General features: G+C 42.1%; 1 protein-coding gene across 2 annotated transcripts; it reads right to left on the reverse strand.

The window, feature by feature from the left end:
- Positions 1-2444: 2444 nt before the first annotated feature.
- FBXL18 (F-box and leucine rich repeat protein 18) lies at positions 2445-15793 on the reverse strand. 2 transcript variants are annotated; one of them, XR_008355031.1, is made up of 5 exons: positions 15338-15793; positions 14688-14885; positions 12545-14097; positions 5086-5234; positions 2445-2676 (listed from the first exon to the last, which is right to left on the reverse strand). XR_008355031.1 is itself a non-coding variant. In XM_053470677.1 (5 exons), the coding sequence occupies exons 1-5, from the start codon at positions 15356-15358 to the stop codon at positions 2523-2525; spliced, it is 2145 nt and encodes a 714-aa protein (XP_053326652.1). In that variant the 5' UTR covers positions 15359-15790; the 3' UTR covers positions 2445-2522. The 2 variants fall into 2 exon arrangements, 1 of the variants encoding a protein (XP_053326652.1); XM_053470677.1 differs by having other exon boundaries at positions 5086-5304; positions 15338-15790.
- Positions 15794-21103: the final 5310 nt, after the last annotated feature.

The raw sequence follows: 21103 nt of genomic DNA on the forward strand, positions 1-21103 counted from the left end.
TTTCTTAATATATTTTCAATTTGGCAATCCTACTTTAATGCCCCCCTTAAATGCTCTAAAGGGCACAAATAGAAGTCTCAAAAGGGTTCCTGTCTGACAGATCCAGTAATAAGTGGTCAATCAAATCACCGAACAACTTCCAGTTATAAGTCCGTGTGAAATATGATGCCTGATGCCAGCGTGATCACTTTACAAATACAGAGCAGTTTCTAACACTAGAAAACCTATGAGGAGGAGGAGATACTTCAACACATTTTTCATAAAACTGTTCTACAAAGCAACAACCAAAAGATATGCATACAATGGCAAAGTAGGTCTCTGGCCCCTGGAGCTTACATGACAACAGAGAAAGGCAAGGTTTTCTATTTCACTTGCACCTGTCCTGTATTAACCCCTTAATGTCAAAGCCCGTACATGCGGTGCAAGTGAGGGTAACCGTGGATCCGGGGAGGAAAGCCCCCCCCCAAGAAAAATGGCGCCGCACATCTCATCACTGCAAGATAGGAATCGTTTCCTAAGCATAAACAGTGTTGCTGACATGCCTCGATATCGAGGCATGTAGCAACACAACCCCCTTACCCCGATCGCCTTGTGATTGCTCGGAAGAACAACCACAAGCGCAATCATGTAAATTATGTTGCCGCCACTCACAAGATGGTGTCAACAACAGACCTACTCAGACCCTCTTGCGAACTCTCGACCTCCAAAGTTGTCCTGAGTATGGGACGTGGGCACAGACAGACCAGATGTCTAAATGGCAAAAAAAATACACACCTCACAAAGGTGGCCTTTTACCTCCCAAATAACGCAACAAACCCATGCATGTGGGGTCTTACTGCGCTCAGGAGATATTGGGGTGTTTGACAGGGACATATACCAGGAGCGGTAAAAACTACCATAAAGTTTGACAAAGGCTGGTGGGTAAAATTAGTACATGGAAAGGGTTAAAATACCAGCATTTGAAATACCTTGGGGTGTCTAGTTTTTAAAAATATATGGTTTGATGGGGTTAATTGCATTGGCTGGCTTCAAAGATACCTAAAATAGCACATGGGGCAGAATGACCAGCTTTGAAATAGCAAAATGCTACTGGTACATATTGCCCCATAATGTGCGGGGCAAAAAAACAAAAACATTGGGTATTTCTAAACTCAGGACAAATAGCAGAATCTATTTAGCAGGTAATTTGCAGATGAGTAAAAGATTTTTTTAACAAAAAATCACCATATTTTATCATTTTTTTAAATTAGATGATATGATAAAAATAATGGTATCTAAATAAAGCCCTGTTTGTCCTTAAAATAAATTTTATATTATATATATATAATGTGCCGGTGCACAAAATGAGAAAGAAGAAAATTACAGCTAAACAGCAACACTGAAAAATGTTAAAAGAGCCATTGTCCCAAAACGTATGAGTAAGAAACAGTCTTGTTATTAAGGGGTTAAGACAACCCATAAATTGAGGACTAGCTATATTTATTTATTTATGTTTGTGCTGTTCTGTGTACTGGGATGAAACACTGCATTGTGGCTTCATCTCATACGATGACATTGAATATTGTGAATGTTTTGACAATGATATGGACTAATTTGGCATTCTCCACTTTTTTGCTTATAAATATTGTATTTTATGGGCTATGATAGGTGTGAATATCCAGCAAAATAACAACACAGGCTACATATATTTTTATATATACACACACAATGTTTATTTAGCACACACTGAGGCAGCAAAATGAACCAGTTGGGACCCTCAGAATGTATACAATTTCTGTAAAATAGGTTTTGTGTAAGAGATTGGGGCAATCTGCCAGCTCAGGTGTCTCGTGCCTTTATTTTCATCACTGTATCATATAGAGGATAATCAGATGAACATCAGGCATAAGAATATTTACACCACAAAGCTGGCATGTTTAAAAACACTTAATTAACTCTTGTATTGTAACCCCCCCCCCAAAAAAAACCCAAAACATTATGCCATAACATGGAATTTTGTTGATTAAAGAGTGTTCTGGGTATCACTGTTGGGGTTATATATAAATAACTTCAGGGCAATGTTTCATATGTTCTTAGCATGGCAACCATGATTGGACCACTGTGGGAATACTGTTTATAAATAACCAAGCAGGATCGAGCGTAACAAGACTAATATTTGCCAAAGGGCTCTAATCAATGGCATATCCTCTTAGTGGTTGCCCATTGTCATAAACAAGGTGGTTTATAATGCCGTATGCGGGTTTTTTGTGCAAGAAATGCTGTATTCCCTCCGTTCAACTGCTGTTTAAATAAAATGCTATGTTTTAAAGGGGTATTGATTATACAATTAGAACTGTACCCATTACAAAACGTGCATGTTTAGGAAAGACAAAAATCCCTCTTGTTTTCTAAGGATCGCTCCTTTATACAGTGTTACTATATGATTTGCAGTCAAATACGAAGAATTGGGGGATTCGTCATTTATTTATTCCATGTGCTCCCAGTACAATTCCACACTTCCCACACAACACAACCTACAACAGTCACCACAATTTTGGAGGCTCTTCTGCTACTCTACTTTTAAATAGAGTAATTTCATCCAAGTGCATCATGGGTACATCCCGGATGACATCAGCCAAGCTCTCATGCAGCAGTGGGAAAATTACTACATTAAGTGCTGGTCGCTGTCCCTGAAAACTACAAAAGGAGGTAGAACATTAGCAGCTGGAACAGCATATAACATGTTAACAATGTTCCTCTTTCAAATGATGCAGCAAGCTATTGGTGTTAACAAGCAAATGAACAGGTGTACCTAATAAAATGTCTTTGCATGCTTTAGCATTAACATTACCATTTAATCGAACTAAGTGGCCTAGGCCAAATCCCGAAAGACAGTCCAGACCATTGTCCTTTTCACCACCAAAATTTGCTGTAGGCATTCCATTAGGTAACGTTCTCCTGGCATCTTCCAAACCCAGATTCGTCCATTAAGAACTTCAGATGGTGAAGCTTGATTGATCGCCCCCAGAGGCCACATTTCCACTGTACCAAAGTCCAGTGGTAGCGTGCTTACACCACTCCAGACAACGCTTTGTATTACACATAGTGATCTGCGTCTTGAGCCATGGAAGCTCCTGACACAGTGCTTGCACAGATGTAGCTTTCAGAGGCAATATGGAACTCTGCAATGATGCTACAGAGCAGAGGACTGCATTGGGTGTTGCGGGAGCGGGTGGTCAGACACTGTACCTACGGGTCCCGGTAATCCCGCGCAGTCCCACCAGGCAGCCTTCGCATTGCTCCCTTAGTGTCTCTTCTCTTGATCCGCCCAGGAACAAAGCGGAGTCACGTGATGTGACGTCACTTCCCGTGACTCCGCTGCGTTCCTGGGCGGATCAAGAGAAGAGACACTGTAAGGGAGCAACTCGAGGGCAGCCTTGCGGGACTGCGCGGGAAATCGGCAGTTCAGGTAAGGAGGTGGGCATGATTGGCCACATTTGTGGCGGGAGCAGGCGGGATTGACCACAAATGTGGCTGGAGCGGGCACACATGTTGCGGGAGTGGAACACCCACATTGCCGGAGAGGGCGGGATTGGACAAAAAAAGAAAATCGGCGGGAGCAGGATTAAGAAAGCAGTCCTGCGCAGGGCTCTACTACAGAGGAAAGATCATTTGTATGCACTACAATCTTCAGCACTTGCTGCCCTGCTCTGCTGTCATGGGTAGCACACAGGTGATTTGGACACCTGAAATGCTGGGAGTATGCTAATCTAAAAGATTAGGAAAATTCAATTCTGATTCATTTGCAATCATTTCCACTGTAGGTGTTCGAAGGGGGGACAATGCAAAACCTATGAAACTTCCTGTTTGCACTGACAGCAAGAATATAATATAATCGTCGCTAAAGCAAGATAAATCTGCACAAAATTCCTGACTGTGTCTTGGTGACGGCAGATGTGGGATGTATTGTAAACAGGACCATTAAACAAAAACCATAGTTTTATTTTTAAGAGTTAAATTCAGTAGATTGGGTGACGTTTCAAAATTCTACATTAAATGAGCCTATATGGGAAACTGTTCAGCTAGCCAATGAAGCCAATCTTTTTCTTTCCACAGTACAATTCTATACTCATGTAATATGTATTAGAAAATTACTAGTATAATATAACAGAAATCTTAGATGCATAATTATTCAAACTAAGTTATTGTTCCCATATTAACTTGCTGACAGTTGATTAGTCACAAAGATTTTGTAAGGGTGGATGAGAATGGAGAGAACTTCGGGGTAAGAAATGTGTGCAATGTATTATGCTAGTCTGGTCACTTTTGCCACGGATCTCAGCTTTTCTACTGTAAAATAATTTGAAACTAAACTAGTCCAATAATTATATTTATTGAAAAAAGTAAAAGCTGTGGGAGGTATATATATATATATTTTTTTTTTACCCCCCCTTAGAAAATGTATCCAATAAAAGTGCTTGTAAATACATGTACATTGCACACACAGTCCATTTAGTGCACAATATAACAGATGATAACCACACTCAAGACACATCCAATAATTCTAAAGGAACGATATACTTATAGAAATTATGTATAAAATATTTGTTAAAAGTCCTGATCAAAAAATAGTGTTGTATGGGGTAATGTAGGTTAGCATTGACAAATACTTATTTTGCTACAATAAAAAATCCTTAACTTGAAGACCCGGAGGCTGCCATTGTTTGGGTAACTTTCCCAGCTCAAAACCACACTAAGGTGATTCTTTATGGCAATGCTAATGAGTTCAGTTCCTCTATTGACTTTCATTAGTGAGGGTGTCCAGTTGAGTGATTAACAAGTCACTACTGTTTACTACAAGCCACATGATAAGGAGTTGGGATGTTTGTCTAATAAAATGGGCTAAATTAGACCTAGACATAGCATGGCTAATATGCAGATGCGTGACAACTGCAAAAACAAGGATTGTTTGAAAATTTAAAAGAAAAGCCACTATATTTTTTAAAAACGTATTTATAATCGGATACTAGTATAGAAAAATGGTGGGAGTTCCCCATTAATGTGACACCAGTGTGAACCGAGAGCAAATATGGTTCTCAAACATACCTTTGTATAATATTATGTTGCAGGCTCTTGCATGATGTCAGAGACTCTCCGGTAAACATGTGGCACATGATAAGCTCACAGCATTCACTGATAAATGACATCATTGCATCCACTTCAAAGGTTCCATTGCGAGACACAATGCACAGGCGCTGGAGGGACAAGCAATGCCGTAAGGCCTGGAAGAACTGGGCATTGGCAGAAAAATATGGCTGCTCAAGTCTGACAAATAAAAACATGTGTTAAAGGAAAAATGCGGAGGTAAAAATATTAGTACTGTAATGCCAATCAGGGATTGAAAAAATAAACTACGATAAATTACAATACAATTTAACAGTGCAATTGCAATGACAAACCGAACAAACTTACAAAAAGAACATTACAGCCAATATTAAAAAAACACCTTTCTTTTGGTATCTACTGAGGGCTTCCTTGATAATATACATATATATATATATATATATATAAAAAAAAAGTCTACACACTCCTTTTAAAATGCCAGGTTCTTGTGATTTTAACCCCTTCAGGACCGGGTTTTTATACTAAGGTGGCGCTAAAAGACCGGAGCCGTTTTTGCTGTCTTTCTTCAACTGTAATTTTTCTCATCAATTAGTGCACCCACACAAGTCATATATTGTTTTCTTCAGCACAACTAGGACTTTCATTTGAAACCATATTAACCCCTTCAATCCCAGGGGTTTTTGGTACCTCAAAGCCCAGAGCAATTTTGCCATTTTTGGGGTATGTCGGTTTAGAGATGATTCTCTTTTCCTGTGAATAGTGTACCCATGTAAACTATATATTGTTTTTTCAAGGAGAGATAGAGCTTTCGTTTGGTACCATAGTTGGATGATTAGCTGAACATTTAGAATGAGAAATTTAGTAAAAACTAGCGAAGATTAGAAAAATAAACTAATTTTTTTTTTTACATTTTCCCTCTGAATCCTCACAAAATTAGGTAAAGTGATGGAAAATCCCCTCCAAGTTTATCAATTCAGGTGTCCTGATTTCAGAAATACCTAATTTATATAGATTTTCCAGACTTTCCCAGCACCAGGGAGCATACTATAAGGTGTACAATTTTGTATAATTTTTATGCCTATGGCTTAACGGGTTTGGGGGTTGTGAATGGGGGCAGGAGGGTTATACTGGCTAGATGTTATGCTAGGGCAATGGGATGTAAGGTTTTTTTAAGATTTTTTTTTTAATTTCTTTTTTTATATATTTTTTTTATTTTAATTTTTATACATTTTTTTGTATTTTTATATATATATATATATTTTATTTTTTTTTTATTTTTTTACACAGTAATGGTAAGAGGTCCTCCTAGGGACCTCCTGAACATGCCAGTGATGTCCAGTGACATCACAGCTCACATTATAATTTTTTTTTAGTATTATTTATATTATTATTTTAATGATTTATTTAACCCCTTCAATCCCAGGGGTTTTTGGTACCTCAAAGCCCAGAGCAATTTTGCCATTTTTGGGGTATGTCGGTTTAGCGATGATTCTCTTTTCCTGTGAATAGTGTACCCATATAAACTATATATTGTTTTGTCAAGGAGAGATAGAGCTTTCGTTTGATACCATAGTTGGATGATTAGCTGAAAATTTAGAATGAGAAATTTAGCAAAAACTAGCGAAGATTAGAAAAATAAACTAATTTTTTTTTACATTTTCCCTCTGAATCCTCACAAAATTAGGTAAAGTGATGGAAAATCCCCTCCAAGTTTATCAATTCAGGTGTCCTGATTTCAGAAATACCTAATTTATATAGATTTTCCAGAATTTGCCATCTCCAGGGAGCATACTATTAGGTGTACAATTTTGTATAATTTTTATGCCTATGGCTTAACGGGTTTGGGGGTTGTGAACGGGGGCAGGAGGGTTATACTGGCTAGATGTTATGCTAGGGCAATGGGAAGTAAGGTTTTTTAATAATTTTTTTATCTTTTTTTATATATTTTTTTTAATTTTTTTTTTATTTTAATTTTTTTTACATTTTTTTTATTTTTTATATATTATTTTTACACAGAAATGGTTAGGTCCTCCTAGGGACCTCCTGAACATGCCAGTGATGTCACAATGACATCACAGCTCACGTTATAATTTTTTTTTGTATTATTTATTTTAATATTTTATATTGTTTTTAAATTACTAACCGTTTTTTTTTTCAGCTTTTCCGTTACAGGACGGGAGGGGGAGTGAGAGAGATGGTTTCTCACTCCCCTCCCCGCGATCCCCCTGCACAGATCACACTGTGATCTCTATGCAGGTCCTCACAGACCTGCATAGAGATCGTAGCGTCTCTGTGCCTCATCGGAGGGCAGGATATCCCCGCAGGGGATATCCTGTCCTCCGATGACCTTCCGGGTTACATCAGCAGTGACGTAACCCGGAAGGGAATGCCGGAAGCGGTTACGGGCGATCGGACAGCAGAAAGCCGGCAAAGCCGGCTTCTGCTGTCAGTGGGGAGTCCAGGCTGTCGAACGACAGCCTGGTCTCCCGTGCAGCGGCAGGGATGTGTCCCTGACGCTGCACGAAGGGCTGGACGTACCGGGACGTCCATAGGGGTTTCTTTGTGGGCGTTTTTTGGACGTCCCGGTACGTCTATAGGGGATTGAAGGGGTTAATATTTTTAAATCACTAACCTTTTTTTTTTCTTCAGCTTTTCACTTACAGGACGGGAGGGGGAGTGAGAGAGATTGTTTCTCACTCCCCTCCCCGCGATCCCCCTGCACCGATCACACTGTGATCTCTATTCAGGTCCTCACAGACCTTCATAGAGATCGTAGCGTCTCTGTGCCTCATCGGAGGGCCGGATATCCCCAGCAGTGACGCAACCCGGAAGGGAATGCCTGATCGCGCGATCGCTTTCATGCCGGAAGCTGTTACAGGCGATTGGACAGCAGAAAGCCGGCAAAGCCGGCTTCTGCTGTCAGTGGGGAGTCCAGGCTGTCAAACGACAGCCTGGTCTCCCGTGCAGCGGCAGGGATGTGTCCCTGACGCTGCACGAAGGGCTGGATGTACCGGGACGTCCATAGGGGTTTCTTTGTGGGCGTTTTTTGGACGTCCCGGTACGTCTATAGGGGAACTAAGGGGGTTAAGATGGGTAGTACATTGTTTTGTTTGAAATAAACAGGAAAAAGTCGGGGGAAAAATGAATTTTTTTTTACAGTTTTGTATACATACAAATTGTACACACATTGAACCAATGGGAAAAAATTATCCAAAATATATTCATTAACTTGTCCTGGTTTGGAAACCACCCAATATGGCCATGATTTTCATATATTTTGACCAGTATAGTGCAAATATTGCAAGGCATGCATCACGTTTTTAAAATGTCATTTTTTTCAAATTTGGCATGGTAGGCTAATAACTGCAATAGTTGTCACAGATACTGATTATCCCCCCAAAAGTATATGTTTATGAACAGTAGATAAGTCAAGGTGTACAACTAGGGTCATTTTTACATTTTTGATACAGGGATTTTATCGCCAATTGCTGCCAAATTTTGAGGTTTTTTTTTTTTTGCATATGTTGCTTTAGATTTCATATTATATTTTGTATAGAATATGTGCAACTGCAGAAAAAAACACCATATTGTGTTCACCAACATCCCCCGGTTCCAACAAGGACTCACATGCATGGTTCATGCATTTTTTGAGGAAGCTATGAGGGCAAAACTGGAACATGCGCATTTTATTTTTCAAATTTGGAATTTTCAGAAATTGGTTAACTGGGCCCATTTCCCATTTGGGACATTTTGGAAGCCCCCACTGTAAATTACCCCATAAAAGTATATGTTTATGAACAGCAGACAAGTCAAGGTGTTCAACTAGGCTATTTTTGACAGTTTTCAGGCAGCCATTTCTTCATTGATGTCTGCCAAAGTTCACGGAAAATTTATTTTATTGCGTTTTTAACGCATACATTTCAATGTTCCAATTAATTTCTTGCACAGGATATGTGCAACAGTGGAAGAAAACACCACATTTTGTTCAACAACATCCCCTGATTCCAACAAGGCCTCAAGCTATGAGGCCACAACTGGAACATGCGCAAACTTTTAGAAATTGGTTTGCTGGGCCCCTATCCCACTTGGGGACAATTACCCCATAAAAGTATAAGTTTATGAACAGTAGCAGGGGGTGTTGTGTCAGGTCCCCACACTTGTGTGGGGACCCAATCAACACTCAACCCGCTTTCCTGAAGCTGCCTGTGGCAGCTGAAAACGCGATTGCTGGTTTTCCTGCAATCGCGTTTTCAGCATACAGAATCAGGCTGATCTCAGGCTCGGGGGAGGGCTCGGAGTGGCTGTGCTGGTCTTTCCAGACACCTGGGCAGACAGCAGCGCCCCCGCAATCACCACGACTGTGGCGATGTGGGGGCGTTTTTTGGGGATGACGTACCTGGTACGTCCTGGTCTGAAGGGAACATGTAGCCAGGAAGTACCAGGTACGTCCCGGTCTGGAAGGGGTTAAATAACGAGACAAAGATAAATCATGTCAGAACCTTTTCCACATTTAATGTGACCTATAACATGAACAGTTTAATTGCAAAACAAGCTGAAATCTTTTTTTTGGGGGGGGGCCTCACAATAACCTGGTTGCATAAGTGTACACACCCTTAAACTAATACCTTGTTGAAGCACCTTTTGATTTTATTACAGCAATCAGTCTTTTTGGGTAGGAGTCTATTAGCATGCCACATCTTCACATGGCAATATTTCCCCACCCTTCTTTGCAAAAGCACTCCAAATCTGTCAGATTGTGAAGACATCTCCTGTGCACAGCACTCTTCAGATGTTCAATTGGATTCAGGTCTGGGCCATTCCAAAACGTTAATCTTATGGTGAAGCCATGCTTTTGTGGATTTGGCTCATTGTCATGCTGAAAGGTGAACTTCATCTTCAGCTTCCTAACGGAAGTTCCCTCCACCCTAAGGCCCCGGTTCCAGCTTAAGAAAAACATGCTTTTGAAGCTCTCTGCGGACCATGGCTTTGCTCGGAGATGCAACTAAGCAAATCCTAGAACAGCTAAACTTTATTTGTGATTAATCAGTCACTGATAGGCAGGTGTGTAATGACTTCTACATGAGTTTGAATGCGATTGGTTAATTCTGAACACAGCCCCAGTTATAAAAGTGGTATGCAGCCAGGTTATTGTGAGGTGTTTTTTTCCCTTCAAAGATTTCAGCTTGTTTTGCAATTGAATTGTTCACGTTATAAGTCACATTTAAGGTGGAAAAAGTTCTGACATGATTTATCTTTGTCTCATTCTTTAAAAACACAAGAACCTGGCATTTTAACAGGGGTGTGTAGACTTTTTATATACACTGTATCTACTTAACCTACAACTGAAAAGCTCCATAGTATATGGCACTGAACAGCAAATATTCTAATGAAATTATTAAAAATCCACTATAGTTTTGAAAATAATTCTGATGTTTTACTAAAAAGATTTAAAAGCCACATTTGTAATTTCTTGAAACTGTACTCAAGTTACCAGGGTTTTAACATATAACTGGCTCTCTTCTTACCAGAAAAAACACCCTGAAATCATCAGTGTGCCTTCTGTTCCTATATCTGAGCATTTTCTGCACTGTGATTTCATTGCGTTGCTCTAGTAATAACAGAAGCAGCATTAGATTCCAAAATGTAAGAAGTAGACTGAACCTGAGAGAGGTTGCACTTTTCTTGCAGGAGCAGTAAGAGAAAAGTAATGTTTTTAAGATAGATCAAAATAAAAAGTAAATTTTGCTACTGGTGAAAAACCATACACAAATTTAACCAAGAGGCTAGGGACAAAATTTTAGGTTATAAAAGGCAAAAAAAAAAAACAAACACCAGAACACGTGAAAATTATAAATAGGTAAATAAAAATGTATACTCTACAAATTCTGCAGCTACCAAACAACACTCTTCATAAGTGTTCATACAATCAATACATCAGCAATGGGGGCAAGAACATGTGAAAAGAAAAAATACAGAACAATAGTGTAATAAGCTCTGGCATATCTAATTCTTGCCAGAGCTTATTACACTATTGTTCTGTATTATTTTTCTTTTCACATGTTCTTGAGCCCCATTGCTGATGTACAAAATGTTAGGATCCCTGAATTTGGGGCTTTCAGTTAGAATGAGTGTTATTTTTATGGTTCAGGGTATGATTGAAAATCTTATTTAAATGAACAGTTCCATATCATTTGGTTTAACCCTTTCAGTCCCCTATGGGCGTACCGGTAAATCCAAAAAACGCATCCCAAGAATCCCCTATAGACGTACTGGTTCGTCCTGCCCTTCTTGCAGCGGCAGGGATGTGTTTGACAGCCTGGACTCCCCCCTGACAGCAGAAGCCAGCATTGCCGGCTTTCTGCTGCCCGATCTCATGTAACAGCTTCCGGAACGAACACTGGAAAACTGTTACATTTTGAAATGCACGTTTACGCGATCACGCATTCCCTTCAGAGTCAAGTCACTGATGACGTATCCTGATATGCCTTATAGCCCCTATATGCCACTGTGCCCCCTGATATGCCTTATACCCCCTATATGCCACTCTGCCCACCAAATATGCCTTATACCCCCATATGCCACTGCGCCCCCTGGTATGCCTTATACCCCGATATGCCACTCTGCCCCCCCCCCAGATATGCCTTATACCTGCCCTATATCCCATAGTGCCCTCTGATATGCCTTATACCCCTATATGCCTTATAACCCCCTGATATGCCTTAGAGCCCCAAATATGCCACTGCGCCCCCCAAATATGCCTTATACTCCCAGATATGCCACTGTGCCCCCTGACATGCCACTGTGCGCCCCCCTCCTGACTTACCCTCCGTGCTTCAGACTCCTTGGTGTCTAGAAGAACCAGCCGCGTAGACAACCTATGCTGCTGGCCGGCAGTAGTCTGCACGCATCGCACAGACCCCTGCACAGATCCAGGTCCCCTGCAGCGCTGCGGGGGATCCTGTAATGTCAATTCATGAATTGGCATTTGGTATGCAATATATGTTTTGTGTATGTTGTTATAGTCATTATTGTGGGCTTTGATCAGGAAACCTCTGGTTTGTCTAACACCAGCACGGAACAAAAGTTAGGCTCAAAAGCAGCAGAACGTTAAGAGTCATGGCTACCAGACAATCAGTGCTTTGAATGATTTATAGTACAAAAAGTGCTGGTGGGTTATTGGACGTAAATACAATTCAGGCCAGTTACAATCTCTTTTCTGTCCTGCAAGAATGCTTTGGAATCAGGGATATTGTGGTTCAACTGCTTTTTCGACTATGCTAAAAGAGAAGTAGCCATCAACCGTACAGTAAAACATAAACAGGAATTCAACCACATATATGATTATTAAGCTAAAAAGCATGAGGCTTAAATCTGGCACTCTTAGAAAGTAAACAGTATGGACAGAAATAACATACATCACATTATTTGTTCAGTCTCTCACCTCAGGTCTCTTAGTTGTCTGCAGTACTTTAGCATCTCACACAGTGAGGATATATAAACCACCTTGCCCATCATCCCAAGATTTGCCAATGAAAGTGAGCGCAGCTGCTGACACTTCATGCCAATGCTAACTAGACTGGAGCCTGTGAGAATTCCTGGCACCTGTGCCAGTACTAGGTTCTGCAAAAAAGTTAATTGGCTAATCGCTGCCACCTCTGAATCTCCCACACTATGTGAACGCTTACATGGTGGATAAGTGTTGCGTATTGCTGGATCATTTCGTGGCATTGCGGAGTAGAAGTTAGAACCAATTAATTCCAAGTGTTCTAGAACCGGCTTGTGCTTTAGAAGCCTCCAAAAAACTGATCGGGATGCGCTGTCCTGGTCAAAGGGGTTTCTCAAATATGTCTGCACACCAATCCGGACCTTCTTACCAAAACCAAGGGAAGCAGGACTAGGAACATGTGATTCTGTGCTCTGAGAAGTAGAATTGTGAGCAGTTCTAACAGTATCCGCTATGGCACACACTGGCAATGCTAATGACCGTAAGTACAGGAGCCGTGCTAGGATCTCACATAGATGTCTACCATTGTTCTCTGAACTATGGTGGTGTGCTGATGTGAAATTTAAATGTGCAAGATTTGGACATGCAGCAACTAGAGTATCCAAAATGCTGTCATCTATGTCATCTTCTGGTTTACGAAACGGCATATCAGAGCTGAAGCAGAATGGACATCCTCTCAAATTGAGACTGACCAGACTCTTGCAGTCCTTTCCACCATTTAAAAGCCTCTGAGTTAGTTGCCCACCAGATATCATGCATCGGCTAAAACTGAAATAGGACGGGCTGCTGAATTTCATTTGCTGAAGCAAAGAAGACCCATTGAGCCAAGATTTGGGCAACTGAAACGCTTCCAATGACACATTCTTTGCCATAGAGTGCAAAAGGTTATTTGTTGCCCTGCTTTCTGGGAAGCTGCCAGGAGCAGAAATGAGAAAGGCCCGTAGATTCTCTGGAGTCCTGTCACTAAGAACCGCAAGGTACAATCTGACCACCTCCTCATTTACGTAGCCAGGAGCCAGTCGAGCATAAAACAGCCGCAGGTTCTGATAATGGGGTATGTTGCTTTCACCCACCATCAGTTGGCCAGACATAACTGTTCCTTCCCGTGTTCTGTCCAGTACTTCAAAGTACAGTAGTAGCTTTTCAAGGCTAGTGCAGCAAGGCACTACCCCATACGACGGAGCAAAGAGGGTTTGTTTTAGCTCACGCAGTCGACTCAGAGTGGCCTTTGACTCACTGCTCAACTGCCCAGCATCAAATCCTGAACTAACATCAATAGCCAAGGAGCGCAAGTGAAGAAGGTTTGAAAGAAGCTTGGAGAGCCTTAGGGAAGTTAGAGAGCAACCAGACATATCGAGTCTGACAAGTTTCTTGCATTGTGCTACTCGATCCACAGTTGGAGTTGACAACCAGTAGCAACCACTTACATCAAGTTCACAAATCTCTTTACCAACCTCTTTGAGCATCTGCTTCACTTGCTCATCCCTGGCCTGTAAGAAAGACACATAGTGTTGTATAAGTAAAACTGATAAAGCCGTATTGGCCAAAGAGAAGATGGAGTCTTTAGGCAAAGGTGAAATATTTTTCTAGGTTGGCCCAATAAAAGTTGTAGGGTCATATAAACTTCCAGGACCTTAGGGTGACATTTTTTCCATTAAAGAGGTGACCCTTGAACTCCCCAAAGCTTATGTGACTCATCTTTTTTCTACATTGGTGCAATAAAGGTATATTTTATTAAAGATCCCATGTAGCATACCAATTCAAATCAAGAGGGCGGCTGCTTTATAATAAATCAATACCGTGTATAAACTGTTTTAATACACCTTTTATCAAACAAATATAAATATATAGAATTCAGTATAATATTGGTCGCTATGACACATGCATCAATAGGTCGATCTGACAGCCTTAATTATAGCCAACATGGACAAAAATATGGGCAAAAGCAATATAGCTGGCCTACTGAATTGCAAGTACATCAATATTAAAACAGAATATATATATATATATATATATATATATATATATATATATATATATATCAGAAAGATGTCAGGTGTAATTAAATATATGTGCCCACCTGATAGACTTTGTTGAAGTTAACCCTGTGGGTGAGGCTCTTATCGACGCAAAGACTAGCAAGTTTTCGACACGTCTTCTTGACATTGAGGATAAGGTCTGTACTTGGTACATAACTCAGTATATGCAGCAGAATTTCATCAGAAAGTTCAATGGGGTTAATGGTAAAGGGCCTCTCTCTGTCTTCCACACTCTGCACCTGAATAAAAACAATGAAGTTACACGTTAGGGATAAATTAAGATGTATGATACAATAGTGATACTTTTCTGCTTTACAATACATTTACCCATTTTGTTAATAACATGGCCCCTCAGCCAGCTGTAGCAACAAAGACCAGTAAACAGAGAGCCATTTACCTTTTTCATGAACATCTTTTAATCATGTCATGAACCACTACTATAGTTATCCCATTTCAGCTTAAGTTCTCTCGTTATCGTGTTTAGGAAACACAAGCACATAAGAATAAACTAGATTGGAAAAACTTCTGGAAGCATACAATTAAACCTTTCATGTCATTGTAACGGTTTATCCAGAACACGGAACACAGAGAATGGTTTAATGCAATTCATAATCCATAGCCGTAAACCGGGCACGAGGATAAGCAAACATCGGCCTGACCACACACACACACACAGAACACCAAACCTTACCTCCTCAATAGAGTTTGACATGTCCTGATTTGGAGACGATCGGCTAAGAGAGCGAGACAAGAAACGCAAGACACCATCACCAGCCAGCGAACCTCTCTTGCAAACCCTTCTACGCCCTCTAACTCATCATTATGTGGGCGTTATTCGAAATCATCTCCAACATGACCAGCATCTGTCCTATTTTCCATTCAACAGATAGCGATAGAACTCAAATTCGCGGCGGATTTACTTCCGTCGCAGACTAAGTTCGACATCCTGTTCTAGTAGGTGTTTTGAGACGCCATATTGGTGCAGGCTTTTTCATTTTTTGTCGTTCTTTCTTTAATAACGGACAATTCATTCCCTAATAAGGGCTCAGAAAACAGCTAAATAGGATAAACTCAGTATAGGATGAACTGTTTCCCTGACAAAAGCCGCTCTTCACATATTGAGTGTGACATAATTGCGCGCGTTTGGCCAGACTGCATTGTGTACAATTCGCAGGTGTCTGGTTTTAACAGTGAGGCGACAACTCTAGTTCCAATAGTAATTCTATAGTGATATCGGTAATTCCATTGTGATATTGGTACTGTATTATTATTGCATGTTCCTATTTCCATGACAACAATTCTGTTAAATTTGCCATATTTGAACATTTAGGCTCAAGCACTTTATAGTCAGCTCCCGTAATGGTTACAGGCACGGAACAGGCAAGTGAGGTAAATAATAGTTAATAAACTTAATTATCGACCTAAATATGTCTGTAACTGCACTTCATGGTAGATATCTAAATAGCAAACACAAGATATGCCAAAAAATGGCATGTGAGCAGGAGGTGGTAATAAATAAATACAATGGCACACTGGGTTGGGAAAAGACTCTAGTCTTTTATTTACTAAATTGCAATAACAGCTGTTCTGTTTAAACATTGACATATACCAAAATGGTATTAACCCCTTATTGACAAGACTGTTTCTTACTCGTAGTACACTTTGGGACAATGACTCTTTTAACATTTGCTGTTGCTGTTTAGCTGTAATTTTCTTCTTTCTCATTTTGTGCACCGACACATATTATATATTCTACTATTTGTCCTGAGTTTAGAAATACCCAATGTTTTTTTTGTTTTTTTTGTTTTTTTTGCGGGCGGGGGGGGGGGTTCTGCAAGTTATTGGGTAATAATTACATGTAGCGTTTTGCCATTTCAAAACCATTTTCTCGTAATTCTTCCCCATGTGCTATTTTGGGTATCTTTGAAGCCGGCCAATGCAATTTATACCATCAAACCATACGTTTTTGGAAACTAGACACCCCAGTGTATTTCAAATGCTGGTATTTTAACCCATGCACTAATTCTACTAACTACTTTATGGTAGTATTTTTTTTTTCTTCACACACATTGTACTTCAGGTGTAAATGTACCACTCCTGGTATTTGTCACTGTCACACAACACTCCAATATGTGTCCAGTAACATCTCCTGTGGGTTATTTGAGAGGTAAAAGGCCACCTTTGTGAGGTGTGCATTTTTTTGGCATTTGGACATCTGGTCAGTCTGTGCCCATGTCCCATATTTGCATACCTGGGAACTTCTCGGCTCCGGCTACCCGGGGCCTTCCCTTGCGGCACACGGCCAGGACTGCACACTGACATTGGTGGGCAGTCCTGCTGAAGGCAGCGGGAAAGATGCCCATTTAAAGGAAAAAATGGGCGTGGAGCAAGGCGTGTCAAGACCCTGCTCCCGCGACTCGGAGGATTCGTGTCTTGACACAGAGAACCGGAGGAGCAGCGCTCACCTGGCAATCTCCGTGTCAAACCCGGAGAGTTCCCAGGTATCCATATTTGGGACATCTTTAAAGCCGGCCAATTCGATGCAGGTATTTAACAGCAGCCCGTACATGTATGGGCTTTGTCACCAATGCATTGCATTGTGACCCTGTACATGTACAGACTTTGTCGTGAAGGTGTTAAACCATTCATTGTCCCAGTAGAGCCCTGATTGCCTGAACTGTCCACGTTTCTAAATATCCATACTCAAAGGTGCCCTATAACCCATGACAAGATAAAAACAGGGGTGGGTTAGGCTGGCACCTCAGAGTTTGTCTGTGACTGTGGCAGTGAGTGAGCAATTTTATATTGAAAACTGCCTGTCACGCGCTAGCTTAAAACCCTGCCCTCCAATCACTGCCGTGCACTAACATAGCACATGCTACTGCACTGTCCTGCCTTACTTCTAAAACTAAATTTCCCTAGCCCCCTACAGCTATGTGTTATACGGGGCTAATGGCCCATGCTGTCATAAAGTGGAGTATCATGTGATATCCTGGTTATGCTGGATGAGTATATACCTGGCTCGCACAGGATGCTTACTCAACTGAATACTAATACAATAACTGGGAACGTTCCAGATTAGCTCCACAGCCCAAATATGATAGCTGATTGGCAGACTTTCACCTCTTGGTAGGTAGGTAGCTCTCCCTGTTGTCCACTGGATCCATGCAATTCCTGCTCCAGTTCTGCCCTTTTTATACTCGCCTTTTTATACATCTTCCTTGTAACTTACCCCCATCCTAGCTCTACTACACCTCTCCCATTTGGGTAGGGAGTGGGAGATCTCCTAAACACTATACCTGATATTCTCTGATATGACCATTTGTAGGTAAATGTAATTAAATAGTTTTTGTACAGGATGCTATTTTCACGATCTTCCTTGTAACTTACCCCCATCCTAGCTCTACTACACCTCTCCCATTTGGGTAGGGAGTGGGAGATCTCCTAAACACTATACCTGATATTCTCTGATATGACCATTTGTAGGTAAATGTAATTAAATAGTTTTTGTACAGGATGCTATTTTCACGATGCAATTACCCTTCAACACTACAATAAGCATGCAGGAAAAAAGGAAGGCTCTTTGCAATTGACCATCTCTCACATTAGTGTCCTCTGTGACCAGTATGTCTAGTAACAGCTAGAAACATAACATGGGAAATTTTAACATCACATTATTTAAGAGGAACTTTGTAGGTCAGAGTCAGAATTTTAAATTCGAATCCTGATATTATGGAGTCAGTCAGTGACAACACTGACAGGATGAAGAGGAGTTAGTAGAGCGTCTAATACGGTCAGAAGAGAAGCAGCAGTTTTCATGACTGATTATAAGGTGGCAAGCCAAGTATGAAGGAGACCCAGTGGTATACCATATTGGCTGGATTATAGGTCGCACCCGATTATAGGCCGCACCCTTATAGTTTGGTGCTATTTTAAAGAATAAAATACACATTAGTGGAATGGCAAAACAGTATTTTTATCCAATGAACAGGAATACATGTATTTTAAAACTTTTGGTATCTATTATGCAGTTAGTCAGCATATGTTATGTGACGGACCTCGGGTACCCCGGCTGGGTACACCCGTCGATTCTTTGTTGCTTCCTCCTGGAACCACAGGGGTTAACCACTTCCAGCGCTATACTGATGAAATAGCGACGTAGCGCGCCGAAGCGTAGCCGGATCCGGTACTGTAACTGTCCTGAGAAGGACAGTGAGTGATCCAGCAAGGCCTTGAAGCACACTTTATTGGGAAACACACAGGCTTATATGCAGGTTAGGTGATAAAAAGGTCATAAATCTGGACACATCTTCCTGCCCTGCCCAGACAGTCCGGCGCCGCGCTTAGGACACCGGGCCCCCCAATGTCCGTATACTTTCGGGGTGATCCGGAAGGAGCGGCGGCGATCTTGGGAGTGCTGAGGGGGGTGCTTTTGGGGTTGGCTAGGGGTTTGAGCTTAGCCTTACACTGGTCTCCTTTATTTCTGACAGACCTTGCAGGTCTCCCCAGAAAGACCCAGCAAGAAGAAGTTCTGGGTCAGGTGGTGCAATGTCCTCCCTAATCCCAGATGTCCAGCTAAGGTAATATCATGGCTGATTTGTAGCAATTCAGCAAGATATTTCCGAGGCACTACCAGTTGCCTTGAAGGAAGGTAGCAGTCCCTTTTCCCATACCCTCAGTAACCCGGTACAACTGACCCTGCTCCCACTCAAACCTTATTTTCACGATACCCCTGGGTCCGTGTCTGCTTTTTGTTGGTATGGGGCCAAGGTCTCTTCCTGCTGTACCTCCCTCCCGAAGTCCTCCTAGGAGTCCCAAGTCAAAGTTTAGTCATTGTCAGGGCGTTCCGAGCCTGAGAGCGTGTAGTGACAGCAAGGGTCTCATCCTCCGAGGCCCGGGTGAATGTAGAAGTGAGTCGCCCCAAATCATTGGCTAGCAACACCTCCGCAGGTAGGTCTGCCACTATTACGGCCACCAATCATCCAGTGTGCTTAGAAGGGGAAATAATGTGAGGCTGGACCAACATAAGAGTGGCCCCTGAGTCCCGCAAGCTCTGGGCAGCCTGCCCGTCAATCCAAACTGTCTGACGATGATGTTGATGGTTGTCGCCAGGGTCCATCGTAGTGACTCACTGGAATACCCATGTGGTCCTGCCATTAGGTCCCGCGTCGCGTCCTCCACTCCCTCCTCCTCAGCATCCTATGCTCACATGCCGTCTGCTAGACGTGCGTGCGTGCGTGCGTGCGTGCGCGCGCGCGCGCGCCTTCATTAACTTTATATGTTCCCCGACACTCCTGGCGGGGAACGAGCTTGCGTAGGGACATGCCCACTGGGCATGTTGTCTACTGCCGGGTTATTAAAAAACTGAGCACTGAGACTGAGTCAGTGCTCAGTTATTGTGCTGTATAGACGTGCTTCCTTTTGTGAACTCCTGTTAAACTCTTGTGTACCAGACCTGGCTATCCTGACTACGTTAAACTCTTGTGTACCAGACCCGGCTATCCTGACTACGTTAACCACCTGCATACCCGACTCTACCTATTTTCACCTGGCGCTGTTGTACGCCTACAACAGCCGCTGACATGCCCCAATCTTCCTCTACCATGTCCCAATGGGCTGGTGCGGCGGCCCAGCAATGTTCCCCTCTTTGAGTCCCAATGTGGGCGGCTTTAGGCCTGTTGCTAGCAACCTTAAGCTTCCAGCAGATTCTTCAGAGTTGTCCACTTGAGCTTCCTATAATACTCTTCCATCGGCTGTAACTCATCCGAGGATGACGAAGGTTTCCCGGTGGTGGTTTGAATGTCCACCGGCAAGGAAGGATATCCCACATCTTCCGCCAAATGTGACAGAGACCTGTACTAGAACTTAGTAGCTCCGCTGTAGAAATCCTCCTTGCCGTGAATGCTCAACCGGTCAAGGTATTAAGCATATTCCCCCAAGCAATAGCCGAGACTTCGTGCAGGGTACAAACAGAACTGAGTTTATTGAAGACTGCACAGATATTTATACACAAGACATACTAGGATTAGGGGTATAATCTTATCAACCACCAGACAGTTCTATGGCCAGCAATGCCCACCCGACAAGGTGTCACTATTTCGGGGTGATCCCAAAGGGGCAGCGTCAATCCCAGGGTATCAATACCTGAGCTCAGGGTCCGAAGATGTTATGGTCCAAAAAGCAACGTGATCTGACGTCGGGACCCTGAGTGACAGCGTTCAAAACTCCCCTGGGAATAGTCCTCGCGGTAGCCAGTCCAGAGTTCCATAGCCGCGGTCCTAAAGATTGGTAATAAAACCAGGGTTCCCAAACGTGCTCCCTCTCCGTAACCACCACGAGTGTTGCCCACCACGAGCTTAATGTAACCCCAAAAGAGCTACATGGTGGGACAAAGGATACCTGCAGAGACACAGATCTAATTGTCGACGGGCATCAGCGCGGTTTCCAGCTGCTGTAC

The sequence above is a fragment of the Spea bombifrons genome, chromosome 7 (genome assembly GCF_027358695.1).
Source record: "Spea bombifrons isolate aSpeBom1 chromosome 7, aSpeBom1.2.pri, whole genome shotgun sequence".
Classification (NCBI taxonomy): Eukaryota; Metazoa; Chordata; class Amphibia; order Anura; family Pelobatidae; genus Spea; species Spea bombifrons.